Here is a 13,136-nt window from a genome sequence, read left to right as displayed (position 1 = left end):
TCTAGAGTGCCGGTTTGAATTCAAAGTCATGTAAGCTTATAATAGTAACCTCTCCGCTAAACTATTATTTTCCTTTGATAGTTCACAGTTTACTTCTCACAGTGTGCTTTTTGTTTACGGACGCTGCAATTCAGGGGTTTATTAGGTCTATATGAACACGAGGGACAGAGTTATCTTTAGAGTGATTAAACCTAACTTGAGCAAATTTGTATAAGACATGAAAGTGTTTTGTTACTATGACGACTAGCAATTTAATTTTTATATTTTAATTTTATTTATTTATTTTTTATTTTTTATTTTTGAAATGTGAGTTGTTGGTGGGAATGAATTGCAAGTTCTTTACTAGCTAGCAAGTTAAGTTTAGTTGCAAGTGATAGCAAAAAGTTTTCTTTGAATGATATATATAGGTCTTTAATTTTTGATTGAAAGATAACTAAACTACTCAAAGTAGGTTTTAAAATAAGCTCCAAACTTTTGAAAACAAAATTGTCTTGATATTAATCATATATTTAAACAGTATTTATATCATGTGTTTGTTGCTTTAATTACCTAACACTTATAAAAACTTCTGACACTGATTAAAAGCTTTAGCCCTAACGAACTTTTGTAAAAAAAATGACACTTGATAAATGACAAAACTATAGAAATGTATAACTTCCTTTAATACTTGAAGAAAACAAAAAGGATTAAACCCATGTCTTTTAAGTTTTAGATATTAAGAATTAATGAATTTGATGAAAAGTTATCTTTTTGTTAAAAGCAATAGAAGACAGATTAATTATTAGTTACTTTTGTGGGGGTTTAATTTCCCAAAAATTTTAGTAGGTAAAACTGTAAAAGTGTAAATAAAATAAAGGAATTATACGGTTTACAAGAAGGATTCAGACAACAGTCTGGTGTATTGATTCATTAATAATGGCCCATGCTTGCACCATCATATGTTAGATAAACTTAAAAAAATAAAAAAAAGGCAGGTTTTTGTAGGCGAAATGCCGAGAGAATCAATTCCAGACGGAATTGCTTTTCGGTCACGTGTCTCAGCTGAATACAACACACAGCGTCCATCAATTTACTACAAATCCTTCAAGTATTTATTCTCTGTGGTTCATATGCCAAACCAGAAATATTCCACAAAAAAGCTGTTTAATTAAAAAGCAGTCTTTCTTTTCCAAAGGTAATTCCTTTCTTTCCCAGTTTAGCTCTCATTCTCATCCCCGAGTACCCTGATCGATCTTCATGACTATCACATCAAATCATGATTTTGAAGCTTGTAATCATAGTTATTCTTTGGTTGAGGCTTTTCGGTATTCAAAATTAAGAAAAAATGACTCATATTTCTACTCGTTTTGTTGTTTTGGGTAAAGGGGACAGTCCCCTGGCAAATTTTATTAAACAACTCCTTTTGATCATGTTTAAGAGTTTCGAAATGTCCCGAGAGAGTTTTCATCATCAAAAGATTTTGCATGCTAAATTTTGTGTTGCTAAGTTTGAAATCTTATGGAGTGAATGAAGTTTTCTTGTTCTTCTTGTGTGATATATATCTAATGAGAATTAGTCTGTGCTTGCAGCCTACATTGGAATTAATACTCACATACTAGCCCATGGATATGCCTTCTTCTTGGATACCAGAACTGGTAAGCAAATTATACAGGCTGTACACATGTATGGTTAGGTTATAGATGAATCATAATATTATATATACTTCATTGATCCAAATATATTTTTTAATGTGTTTGTTGAAACCCTTTTTTTAGGAGATGCAAGATCAAGGGTTCATGAATCAATACCAGATGAACAAACCCTATCATCATCTCATGGAGGATTTCAGTGTTGATTCATTTTCATCAGATAGCTACACAGAAACCCTGTCTTTTATCGATCAATCGTTTCAAACCCATAAGCGCCTCGAAGAACCAGCCAATATCAAACAACCATTTAATTACAAAACAGCCAACAGTATCAACAAGAAATTATATCCTCCAACTGAAAAGTCCAAATCGAAACTAGTTTCTGATTCTCCCAACACTTTCACAATATCTTTTGGAGACATAAAGCCTAAAGATGAGATCCTATCATTTAGTGATTCATATGGTTTCGCAGAAGCGGGTACAAGAAAGGTTTCCACCCCTACCCGGAACCCGATTCAGGTTCAAGATCATGTGTTGGCTGAGAGGAAGAGAAGAGAAAAACTGGCTCAGCGCTTTATTGCTTTGTCTTCCCTCCTTCCTGACTTGAAGAAGGTAATTAATTAATGTCCATTTATAACAAAACCCTTCCTTTTGAACCACAAATGTTACTTTTACTCTGCTTTACACCGTTATTAACAAAACCCAGAAGAAGTATTTCACATGTGGTTTATTAATTAACGATCTTGTTGATGACTCTTTGGTGATAGATGGATAAGGCAACTGTGTTAGAAGATGCAGCTAATTACATCCAAGAACTTCAAAATCGCGTTAAGGAACTTGAGGGATTATCCGCCTTGAAGCGAAAGAACATGCAGGAATCAGTTATCACGGTCAAAAGATCGAGGCTTAGTAGCAGTGACGATGATGGCTCATCTTCTAATGAAGCAAACTACGAAGAGAGTAGCAGCCCTTGCAATCCGGAGATTGAAGTGAGGACATCCGGATGCAGTCAACTTGTCGAAATCTATAGCCGGAAGAACTGCATATCGATGGTGAAAGTGTTAAGCGAGATGCAGAAGCTTGGTTTATCTATTGTCAGTTGCAGTACCATCCCATTTGCTGATACCACTCTTCTTGTCACCATTGTTGCTCAGGTATAACATACATAAAAAAAGCTAATGTTTTTAACTTCTTATGGGTTCTTTAATAGTAAATATAAGATATTTATATTATTTTTTCTCGATTCGTGCAGAAGAATGACGACTTCAATATGTCATCAACGGATCTTGTGAAGAATCTGCAGCTAGTTGTTTGAATTTCTAACTGGCTTGCAAATTTTATGCTCAATATTTCATTGCATTCATAACCTACTATCCCCTAAGAGCTGAATGTGAGTAAACCAAGGACAGGAACATGTGTCGGTATTGGCTGAGAGACACATCCGTGTTATTTCATCAAACAACTCGATCACATTCGTAGCATACAAACGTGGAAAAGCTGGCTTCAATGTACTATGTCTTTTTAAGTACTCTTGAAAAGGAACACGAGTTTGAAGCAGTTCAACACAAGGGGTACTCTTCGGTTCTTGCATAATGTATATCTTCATTTTCCTCTTATATATTCTGTACTAACTTATAAGTTATAAGTGCGTAGTTTCTGATATTAATTTACTAACGGTTGTTAGCCATCTTTTTTTGTGTAAGACCGCGTTTATTATGTTCGATCTTGTGGTGTATTTTGGAAACAACCTTTGACATTTTCGATGTATATATTCTACTAAACATGCCTTTGAGAATCATACCATCTAAGACGAAACAAACTCTAGCGTCAGCTGCTTGAACATGCGGATATATTTAATTTTTTTTTAATATGCAATAGAAAAATTAGGAGGGAACATGTTACTTAATTAAATTATTATGTCTTTCTATAACATATTTTTTTTTACCATATTATGAGATTTGTATATTTTTATAAATTAAACTATATACAAATATACTATTTTGTATTTTAATACATCATTTTTAATAAAGAGAGAGTTCTTTTTAAATGTTTTAAATGATAAAATTACATTTATAGACATAAGTTACATAAAAAGTTGATAATAACCGGTTCAAATTAAATTTGATAAATTAAGGTCACTTTGGGTCAATGATTACGCATTAAGGTTAATTTTGCACTAATAACAACATAGAGTTTAATTTGGTCAATTAAAGTTAAAGATTGTCATTTTAGGGTTGGTAGATAATTTTAGGGTTGGTAAATCTTTAATAGCAAATTAAAGATTATCTAATTTTAGAGTTTAATTTGATAAATAATGGTCTTTAAGGTTGATGATGGTTTTTTAGAGTCATTAACAATCAATTACGGTTTTTGAGCGTTAGTTAGGGCCAATGGTAGTCAAATAGGGTTGGTGGTGCACATACAGACTTGCTGATGGTCAAATAGGGGTCATGATGCACAATTAGGGTTAATTTGATCATTGTGACTAGTTAAAGTTGATTAATGTTTAATCAGGGCCATTGATGCTCAATTAAGGCTAATTTGATCATTAGAAATCATACGGTTATTGATGATTTGTTAGGGCAAACGCTGTTCATATAGGTTTATTGATGTCAGATAGGCTTATTGACGATCAGTTAGTGTCACTCACGGTCATTGATGGTCAATTGGGGCCACTAATGGTCTGTTAGGGTTAATTTGGTTATTAAAGAACTGTGTTTAAATCACCAGTACAAAAACATCTAAATTAGAAAATTTTGTTAATTATTCAAATTTTAACTTTTAAAAGCTAATTTGGTAGTTAGTCAAACTCTTTGACTTTCAGGGGATATATACCGAGTTTTAAAGGTTATCTTGGTTGTGGTTCAAATTATATCATAATGAGAAATAGTAAATTATATACGTGTTAATGCTCTATATTGTATCTCAATAGTCATGATGGCTTATAGTGGACCATTATAAAATTTTTCAAGTCTTACTTGGTTATATGGTGTCGTATTGAGCCATATTAGATTAAAACAGACAATAACTATTTATATATGTTTTAATCGACAATATTTTTCCTTAACATTAACGATTGCTCTTAATGGATCATGATAGGTTTTATTATGTCACATTAGGTCTTAAAGTGTTATATTGAGTCAACATTTTAGCAAGCGGGTCAAATTAGTTAATTTAGTTAATGGGTCAAAACAACCATTTTTGCAAACACGTCAAAACTCCCAGTCGAGCTTGAGCTCTAGCAGAGTCAAAACTTTGGCTCGTTTAAGGTACTACACGAGCTTAGGTCAAGTTGAGGCTCATTTCAAATATATAAAAATAATTAAAAATGTATATAAAGTAATTGATAAATAATTTTACGAGCCGAGCCCGAGCTTGAATTTAATTATTTATTTTTTTTGACAAGCTGTGTTTGAGCTTTAGAAAAAGTGATCAAAACGAGCCGAGTTTGAGCTCAAGCCCTCAAAAGTTAAAACAAGCTGAGCTCAAGTCTAGTTACATCACAAACAGATACAACGGCTAATCACAAATTACATAAAAATGGTGTTCAAAATTACAAAACTATGTCAATCTTTCTAATATACCCAGTCAAAGAAAATAAAAATATTTTCATTTAGTAACCTAGAGAGGGAGAGATGAATGTCATGTTTTGGATGACAATATGTCAAATTCGACACTAGCCTCAAACGGAAAAGCCTGTCTTCATTGAGAACAAGAATGAAATGGGTAATATGTACCCTCAAAAGTTCCAAAATTCTCCTTACTAAAATTCGTAAACTTGGATCAATAATCCAATCTACTCTAACAGCCTTTCAATGAACTTGTAATGAAATTTGACAAAACTTAGACAGCCATCTTCAATTTGAAACCTCAAATATTGATCCATTTGCAAATCAACGATCAGAATATAAACCAAGTATTTTGATAATTTTCGAAAACGCCCTTGAGCCAAAATTTGTATTTCAGACTTGTAATTTTTACCTTGACTTGTTAACAATATGCATCAACTTTGTAATCTGGAACACGACTCAAATTTGACCCGAAAATGTCATTTGAGGCACACTTTTGATCTGTTAATATTTGTTGATTATGCCAATGATACCCAAGTAATCTGCTGCTTCAAAAAATCTTGACCCGTAAACGAACTGTAACTAAACTGACCCATTGGCCCGTTAGCAGGCCAAATTACCAAACTTGTGACACGTATAAGCAAATCAAATGATCCCTAAATCAATTGATCCCAAAACTGCCAATTCGACTTGGATACTACTCTGACATAAGTGCATAACTATACTGTGTCTGTTTGCTGCTGCGTTTCTTAACTTGCTAACCCGTAATGAAATTCCAGAAATACCCTTGGTTCCCAACACTGCAATTTTGAATGAATCTGTAGTTAGGTCCCTAAAGCTACCATGTTGACCAATTACCAAGTTCTGTAATCATATGTCTTAACAAAAACAAAGTTGGGCAAAATATGTTTCAGGTCTACACAACTCTTACCGATATAAAAATATGCTACTTTTGACCTGTTTCCGACCAGCCCGTTTAAACTATGGCACAAAAGTTACCCCTTTGACTCATTTTCATACAACTAATATTACATTTGTAGAATCTGAATATATTTTAATATTCGGTACATTGTTCATTTGTGGACCGACATTCTTGAGAATTTGATTGACCTAAACAATCAGAAAGCCATAAAAATCAAGGATATGTAAAAAAAAAAAGAAAAAGCAATTTATGTGTCCCAAATATAGCATTAAAACTAACCTTAGATTATTATTTTTATTGTTTCTCACACCATTAATTGGAATACAATAACCTGTTCATCATCATCATCATCATCATCATCATCATCATCATCATCATCATCATCATTATCGTACTTAGTATATCCCACCAATAGCAAAACTATGGTAGGGTCTAAGGAGGGTAAGATGTAGACAGCCTTACCTCTACCCTGTAGGAATAGAGAGGCTGCTTCCGGTGAGACCCCCGACTCGATAGTAGTTTTGCATCAAGCCTTGGACATAAGGCACATAACCCTCAACCATCGGCACACCGGTCGATTGGTGCATGTACCCTTGTCTTTCGGCTATCAACGCCACCACATGATGCCTGATTGACCTTTCGTCAATTTTAACATTATTTTCACGAGATTAGTAAAATAACGTCAAAATTAGTGCAATTTCACTTTTGCCCACCCGAAGGTTCACACATATATACATTATATGCGCGCCCACAAACAGGACGTTAACATAAAATCAAACTACTCATAATAAAAATATAAAAGGCAATAATCAGAGCCAAAGTCCGACAATCACCTTTTTAACCAATGCAAAAACTTGAAATCAAAATCTCTAGCATTGGATATAACTACAACAAAAAGAACTCTATAGTCTAAGTATCCATCTACTGTATTTTATTTGTTCATATAGTTCAGTGGATCTAAAAAGTAGGTTAGATTGATCAGTGATACTTGGTAACACCAGTAACATAAGACGAATTGAAGAAGAAGAAGTTTAGGTGCAAAAGGGCATTTTTTTATGTGCACCAGTAAAATAAGACAAATCAAAATCCCTGTGAAGCAATCCATCAAAGAGGCTAATTCTATTGATGAACATAGATTCCTGCAATAATTTTTTTATGTGCACGCCAATTGTCTGATGAAGTTATGATTTAATACAATCCTCAGTGGTCTTCACATTCATTGGAATGTTTGTTGCAATATGGAAGGTTGAATTGATTATCAAGCCATCGTACATAATTTATTAGGTATTGCCTTGCCCCCGTCAAGTACTGCAAGGCCTCCAACGAAACCAAACAGCCCCATCACGTCGCATATAATTTTTCGGTTTATCGATAATTGTGGATCTAAAGGTTTTGGCGGGCTTGTGTAGCATATGACCGTGAGACCTCGCTGTCGTACATCATATTATGATCAGTTTTTGTTATTCAATATCACACTGTGGCTTGTGTCTAATGGTTTAGATTTTATTGTCTAAAGCAATGTCACAAGTTCGAATTCCTAAACGTTTGGTTTTATGTTTGTTGTACTTTTCGTTTTCAAAAAACAAAAATAATATGCCTGACTGCTATACATCACATTAAAGAATGGTTTTTGCCAGTCTAAAACAACCATGGTTTGTGAATGTAATGGTTGATTGTTGAATACTATGCCACACAAGTTCAAATCTTTTTTTTTTAAGTTTTCTCACTGTTACTTATACCATATTAAATAATCAGTTTTTAAAACTTTAAACAGTTAGTCATTAACATTATGACTATAACATATATCAATATAACGTTTAAGGACAAGTTAATATAATTAAAAAAAACAACAGCATAGAGACCATGCACTATAAAAATATGGATTTAGTAGACCAAACGCTTACCCAACCGTTCGTGAAATGTTCAATGGAAAGTTTGTTCGCATTTGTTTAATAAACAAACAAACATAAACAGGAAATACCATTTGATTAACGAAACAAACGAAAATGAGAACAAATTCTTTTTTGTCGATTTCAATAAATTAAGCAACCTTCAAAAGTGTGTCAAGTGAATATGACATACACAAAGTGACACTAAAAACCTAAACTTAGGTGACACAAATGATTTAACTATAAATGTTTCCAAAAAAATATGGCATACACAAGGTGCCATTAATTACCAAAATTTTAGTGACACAAATACTAAATGTCACTAAAAGTGTATGTAAGACAAATATGGCATACATATAGTGACACTAAAACCTAAATTTAGTGGCACAAATGCTAAATGCTACTAAAAGTGTATGCCAAACAAATGTGGCAGACGCAAAGTGCCATTAAAGCCTAAAATAGTGACAGAAAAGCTTAATGTCACTGAAAATGTATGCCACTAAATGGCATTTTTTTTTGTAGTGTAATACAAACTGCTCGTTTTTCTCGTTCTTCGTATAAAACAAATATTGTCTTGATGTATATTACAATCATCATTTGCTCGTTTTGCCTACCCAAATGTTTAATTAGACGTTGCTATATGATTTCACATGTTTACTTCCCTTCTCAAGTATAAATGTATTTTAGATGTAACTAACAACAGTTACAGTTTTGTATGTACTTACGTCGGGTTGTAACCCCACCGCTTGACTTGTTATGGGGCTTGCCCATGTCTATAATATGTTAAATTTTTCTAAATACAGTACTATTGGTAGTTTGGTTTCTGAAACCAAGTTGTGAAGAAGAACAGTATCGCTAGGTAAATATATGTTCAAGACAGAATGTTTTTGTTTTTGATCCCATCGTATCATTCTCTTTGTTGATTTTTATAACCTTATCCTTTTGTAACTATGCTATGAGAAATGTTCTGAAGTCATTGTAGCATGTATTTGTCATTTATAAATCACCTAGAGATCCCAAAGAAGCTGCATTATTTACATCATAGTGTTAATCTCTTGTAGGAATAGGCAAATCGAGGGGGGACATGCAAATAATATTTAACAATTAATATTCAAACTCAAAACAAAAAATAATATATAACACCCTTAGATGCGCTTGCTTCAGCGTTTCAGTGACAGTGAATGATCACAAGAGCAAGTTGGGTCACTTGGGTTTTATATTGATTTGGTGGTTCCCTATAATTTTTTTCTTTCTTAAGGGATATACGAAGCATACTTGAAAGTAACGAATTCAACAAAGGCGCATGGAGTAGGGTCGGCTGGAAAAATATGTGGGAAAACTGTAATTCATATATTCTCAGCATGTGAATTACATTGGTTACACATGTTCTCACTATTTTTTTTTCTTTTAAATGTTCGTTACACATGTAAATAACCGAACGAGGACGTGTGTGTTTTTTTTTTTAAATTCGTACATAATTTACATATAACATCTATGAAAAAAAATTATTGTTTGTTATGAATTTTCACGCTATACTTAAAATTCTAAGTGAGTTCTCATAGTATTCATCACACACCAGGGCGGCCCGGGGGAGGGGAAGGGAGCTGGGTGGTCAATGGTCCCTGGCCTAACAGCATGCTTAGGGATGACAATGGATTGGGTTTAGGTATTCCCAAACTCATACCTGATTATTAAACCCAATCCCAAACCCGTCCCAAACCCGTCGGGCATTTATTGGGTAATTGCCTGTCGGGTTTCGGGGATACCCATCGGGTTTCGGGTTTTGACAAAATATCTGTTGGAGATACCCTACCCAGAGCCCCGTCAGATTTTCATCAGGTTTTGACAAAATATAACTAATCCATTGCAAATCTAAAATTTTTAACACACCATTTAGAGACTATGAACATAAATACAAATACCATGAGTAATGCTAGACTATATCTTAACTAAATCATAAGTATACATATCGTATTATTAGTAACATTTGCGAGAAACAGAGTAGTGGACATGGACAAATGTAACTGTTAGAATTATAGAATTGGAATTTTTTTATGAACTAAGGAAACAAAAGTCAAGTTATATCCTACTTAATCTTATACTGTTCAAATTAAATTTTATATCGATTATAAATAATTGAATTATGATACATTTATAATATTTAAAATAAAAGTTATGTCGGGTACATCGGATATATAATCGGGTAAACAGGTTCATGTTATCGGGTAATTGGGTCGGGTAATCGGGTATATCACAAATCCCAAACCCGTCCCAAAATTTCAAAACTAAACCCAAACCCGTCCCAAACTCTAATGGGCCGGGTATTTCCCGTCCTATTTATATCGGGTTTCGGGTTTTCCCATTGAGTTTGGATTTCATTGTCATCCCTAAAACCGCTAGGCACATTTTTTTTAATTTTGTTTATATGCATTTTTATGAAAAACGATATGTATATTTAAAGTTTAAACTTAATTACGTAACAACTAGCTTGGTATGGTGACAAAGAGGTATGACTTTCAACCAAATGGTTATGGGTTCTAACATACACACACAAACATGAAAATAATTATTGCTTGATAAGAGTTTTCACATATTTTACGACTCAAAATGAGTTCTCATAGTATTCATCCTCTGTTTATATATATATAGAGTTAAATTAGTAATCTTTAAACAAACATTTTATAAACAATGGCCCACTTAAAAACCCAAAAATAATAAACATATAACCCAATGAAGTTGTTTCTTGCTACAATAACTTTGCTTTTTATTATGATTATAATTATCATCAATTCATGAAAAAAAAATTACATATAAAACCTCATTGTATAATACTACTCGGGCACCCAAAATCACCAAGACGGCTATAACATTAATAAACATAATCTTTACAAAAAAAAAAGTAAAAAAATTACTATACTTCTCACTGATTTGTTTTGTTTGGTTATATTAGTCGCTGCCATTTTCTGTGGTGTCATGATTCGTCTTTTTGTGGACCCTCCATTTGGCCTCGCATCTTGCAGATAGATACGGGGTAACGTATGCTATATATCTCTCTTTTTCCCCTTTTTTAAAGGGAAATATGTACCATTTTGAAAAGGAGAAAATAAAAAATGGCTCACTCTTCTTCAATATTCTCAAAATGGACCATGAAATTTGGATTGGAGCGATGAGATTCAAAATGTTTTGTCCAAATTTAAAGTGAATCATGTTTTTCCCGTCCAAATTTTAAGTAAATTTCGTCTTTTCAGTCCAAATTTGAAGAAAATTTTTTTTATCATCTTCTCTAACACTTTTTCGCTTTCCTTCAACCTCTCTCTTCTTTTTCTTTCATCATCATCATCATCATCATCTCCTTCGAACGCCGTTTTAATAAAAAACATCGTATTCAATTATTTTCCCCCGTTTCGTTCAATTTTGCTCCTCTTGATCTTCATTCGTTCAGTTTGGATATCAGACGACTCGATTTCAGGCGATTCGATTTTTGATGGCGGCGGTTGTTTCAGTGAAACAGTGGAATATTGATCTCTTTCTTCTCCGATGAAGGAGATGATGAAGAAAAAAAAAAGAAGAGAGAGGTTGAAGGAGAGAGAAAACGTGTTAGAGAAGAGAACAAAACTTTTTATCTCTAAATTTGGATTGAAAAGACAAAATTCACTTAAAATTTGGACGGGAAAGACGGGATTCATTTTAAATTTGGATGAAGCATTTTGAATCTCGTTGACCCAGTCCAAATTTCATGGCCTATTTTGGGAATATTGAAGAACAGTGGGCTATTTTCTATTTTTTCATTTTTCAAATGGTCCATTTAGAAAATTTTTCCTTTTTAGTATATATTATGAAAAAATATTAAACTATTATCAACACAATTAATTATTTTTCATTTTTTTAGTTTCTTTTTAATTAAGGATATTGAATTTTAATATAGAGAAAATAACTTTTGTGTCCCTGTGATTCGAGAACGGAGTCACATTGAGTCCCTGAAAAATATTAAACAGGTCCCCGTGGTTCAAAAAATGAACTAGATGAGTCCCTACTGTTAAGTTTCTATCCATAGAAAAGTTGAAATTACCAATGCCCTTTTATAAGATTCATATGAGTCTATGTGGTTTGTGATTGTGCTCACTTTACGTCCCTCGTTTTAATTTCTATCCAGAATTTTTTTTTTAAACAAAAGTAATCAAACCAAACTACTTTTTAAATAAAACAAATAGAACCGAACTACTACTTTAACAAAACTAATCGGGCTGAACTAGTTTTTTAAGAAACACCAATCGAACGGAACATTTTTTTAACAAAACTAATCGAACCAAACAACTTTTTAACAAACTAATCAACCGAACTACCTTGTTAGCAAAACTAATTGAACCGGATTGGTTTTTTAATAAAAACTAATCGAACCGAACTATTTTTTTAACAAATCTAATCGAACCGAACTACTTTTTAACAAGACTAATCAAACCGAACTACTTTTTTTTAACAAAACTAATCGAACCAAACTACTTTTACATCAAAACTAATGGAACCGAACTACATTTTTAACAAATCTAATTGAACCGAACTACTTTTTTAACCAAACTAATCGAACCGAACTACTTTTTTTAACAGAAATAATCGAACTGAACTACTTTTTCAACAAAACTAATGGAACGAACTACTTTTTTAATAGATATAATCGAACCGAACTACTTTTTTAATCAAACTGATCGAACCAAACTACTATTTAAACAAAACTACTTCTTTAACAAAACTAATCGGGCCGAACTAGTTTTTTAACAAAAACTAACCACCTTTTAAGAAAAGTAATTTTGTGATATTTGTCCTAATGGAATCGAACTACAAAAACTAATCGAACCGAACTAGATACTAAAGGCATTGTCTTTTTCTCTAAAAATGCATGTGGTTTGCAGGCCCATTCTCTAAAGAGGCCACAGACTCTTGATGATATGCCTAATGGTCTTTACCTTCTCGAGGCCACTAAACATCTTCATGTTAATTCTTTTGTTTTTAATAATGTGTTTAATTCTGTTGTAAGTTGTAAAACTTGGCACAACAGACTTTGTCATTTACCAAGTTACAGACTGAAACAATTACCTTTCATTTCTAATGATTCCTTAAAATCTATCGAGCA

General features: G+C 32.8%; 1 protein-coding gene across 1 annotated transcript; it reads left to right on the top strand.

The window, feature by feature from the left end:
• Window positions 1-860: 860 nt before the first annotated feature.
• Window positions 861-3,068, top strand: LOC143569580 (transcription factor bHLH18-like). Its single transcript, XM_077055456.1, has 5 exons — window positions 861-1,174; window positions 1,569-1,634; window positions 1,755-2,240; window positions 2,396-2,782; window positions 2,881-3,068. The coding sequence occupies exons 2-5, from the start codon at window positions 1,602-1,604 to the stop codon at window positions 2,941-2,943; spliced, it is 969 nt and encodes a 322-aa protein (XP_076911571.1). The 5' UTR covers window positions 861-1,174; window positions 1,569-1,601; the 3' UTR covers window positions 2,944-3,068.
• Window positions 3,069-13,136: the final 10,068 nt, after the last annotated feature.

Source organism: Bidens hawaiensis, unplaced genomic scaffold (assembly GCF_021521415.1).
Source record: "Bidens hawaiensis isolate Kalapana, Puna unplaced genomic scaffold, B.hawaiensis_p1.1 tig00024619_1, whole genome shotgun sequence".
Classification (NCBI taxonomy): domain Eukaryota; kingdom Viridiplantae; phylum Streptophyta; class Magnoliopsida; order Asterales; family Asteraceae; genus Bidens; species Bidens hawaiensis.
Note: the sequence above shows the minus strand (reverse complement) of the source record. Positions and strands in the feature narration are given on the sequence as shown.